This window comes from Cyprinodon variegatus, unplaced genomic scaffold (assembly GCF_000732505.1).
Source record: "Cyprinodon variegatus isolate N-32 unplaced genomic scaffold, C_variegatus-1.0 Scaffold1115, whole genome shotgun sequence".
Lineage (NCBI taxonomy): Eukaryota > Metazoa > Chordata > Actinopteri > Cyprinodontiformes > Cyprinodontidae > Cyprinodon > Cyprinodon variegatus.
The window spans coordinates 93,559-95,779 of NW_015151568.1; the positions used below are offsets into that span (position 1 = coordinate 93,559).

General features: G+C 38.4%; 1 protein-coding gene across 2 annotated transcripts in view; it reads left to right on the forward strand.

Moving 5' to 3' along the window:
• The first annotated feature begins 277 nt into the window (after positions 1 to 277).
• The window catches only part of LOC107101578 (tubulin alpha chain-like), an 8,151-nt gene continuing 6,207 nt past the window's right edge, over positions 278 to 2,221 (forward strand). The window contains exons 1-2 of one of the 2 annotated variants that reach the window (XM_015400537.1): positions 278 to 453; positions 600 to 663. In XM_015400537.1, coding sequence (XP_015256023.1) covers positions 661 to 663 — 3 coding nt within the window. In that variant the 5' untranslated portion in view covers positions 278 to 453; positions 600 to 660. Of the gene's footprint in view, positions 664 to 2,221 lie in introns of both variants that reach the window. The other variant, XM_015400536.1, reaches the window with a different exon arrangement.

Sequence of the window (2,221 nt, forward strand, 5' to 3'; positions counted from 1 at the left end):
ATTATGAATAGCAATCTGAAATTGCACAGTGAACAGTAAAACCGTAAACAGGTAAAGGTGCAAGTATTACTGTAAGTTAAAAAAAAAATGCAAAACAGGGAAACACTGGCGCAAAATAGTGGAATGGATCGTTTCAATCGGCGAAACCGGATTTTTTTTTAAAAACTGGATCGGCAGTCTGGATCGGCATTTTACATGCTTTGCCGATACACATTTTTTTTTGCCAATATCGGCGTCCCGATCCGATCCACGTATCGGATCGGGACAAGCCTAATACCTACTCAAATTAAGGATAAATACACTAAATTTAAGAATTTTTTTTACTTATTTCTAGATCGTTTTTCCAGTGTAGGTGAAGCCAATTACCTGTCATGTTTGGAGCAGCACACATTTCAGCACTGAAGGGAGGAAAAACCCAGCAGACCCAGCAGTTGGTCCCAGTAAAACCTAAAGGTTCCTCTCTTTTCTGTTATTTTACCTCATCCCTGACTTCTGTGTTGCTTTGTAGAGCTCTGTGGGAGTGTCTCTACTATCTTTGGTTCGATCTCTCTGGTAGGATCTACGTTTTAAAGGGAGGGAGTTTTCTCCTATCTCCTCAGTCTGCCTCTAACAGTGGAGCAGGAGGATTCTGATCCAGTTTGACCACAGTCGCCAGTCGGAATGGTAAGAACAGTTAAAAACATTAGAGGAAGTGTTTTTGTTGCTTTGCACAGCTTGGAAGGTGGATTCATGGAAGCTGTGGTAAACAAGGTTTCAGTGAACAAACCAGTTATTTGGGATATTTTTGAAATTATTTTTATGCGCCCTGTTTTGTCCGGGGCGGGTCATAAAAGGTTTTAAAATGTACTTAATTAAATTTGACAAGAAGGCAATTAAAAAGGATTGACAAGGTTTTTATTTTTTAATTAATGCCAACTCTGCTCGGTGGGGACACTTTGGAACAAGGACATGTTTTATACACTGCAAAAATGATCTAAAAATGAGCAAAAATGTCTCAAATTAAGTGTATTTTGCCTTAATTCGAGCAGGTAAATAAGATAATTTGCCAATGGAATGAGCATTTTTACTCTTAAAATAAGTGTAAAATTAAATAACTAGATATTATGCTCTTGAAATAAGAGACTGCAGTTTTTCTTTTCTTATTTTAAATGTAAATTGCCTTATTCCCTGGGAAAGAGTCCCACTTACCTGGTTAATTCAGGAAAAAATGGGCTTATTTTAAGAAAAATTGACTCACTTAGATATAATTTTTTTGCAGTGTACCAAAATGTTTTCTATCGAATATTCCCCATTATAGCTCGTAAAATGGAGCGAGACATGGGGAGGAAAGGAGAAGTAGAGAAGGGGTAAAAAAGAGGACAGAAAGTTTCTCCAGGTTTTCTCCAAAGTTCATTTAATGATGTTGTAGAGCAGGTAAAACCGGGTTCAAACGGCAGCACCGTCTGATCAGCACAACAACGGTTATTCTCACAAACCAAAACTGACTTCTTTAAGGACAAAAACAACCAGACTGAAAAACAGCTTCTTTCCTAGAGCTGTTGTTGCCCTGAACGCCTCATGTACACTATAACAACTGTAACTATCAATAATGACGGTAACAATAAATGCAATATGCTACCTCACATGCAATAACCTGTACCCGCTGCCTAAGGAGAGCCCGCAGTATCCCCCTTTTTTTGTAACTTTTTCGTATTCATTTTCTGATTCTGATTCATAAAATCAAAATTTTAAGTTTTTACAAACAGATAATGTTTAAAGAATAGGGTCTAAAGTAAAAATTAAAAAGGTTTAAAGTTAGTACAGGAATGGATGCCTGTGGCAGATGTAAACTCTCGCCTGCCAATCACTCACACATGTTTTGGTCATGTCCCAAGTTGAATATATGCTGGACAGGGATTTTTAAATCACTGTCTGAAGCCTATGGTTCTCTGGTTGTCTGCAATCTTTGGCATCCCCCCCCTACTTCTAACTTGCCTAAAGGAATGAAGCGGGCTATAGCATTTACCGCGCTTCTAGCTCGTAGGTTGATCTTACTCAACTGGAAAGATTCTCATCCCCCTTCACATGCCCGCTGGATTCAAGAGGTGCTTTACAACCTCAAAGAGAATTAGAGGTTTTCTCTTAGAGGCTCCGTCAAGAAATTTCAGGTTACATGGGACCCTTTTCTTAGATATTTTGACTCTTTGAATCTTCTTGACCCTGAAGATACTTGAATGCCTAA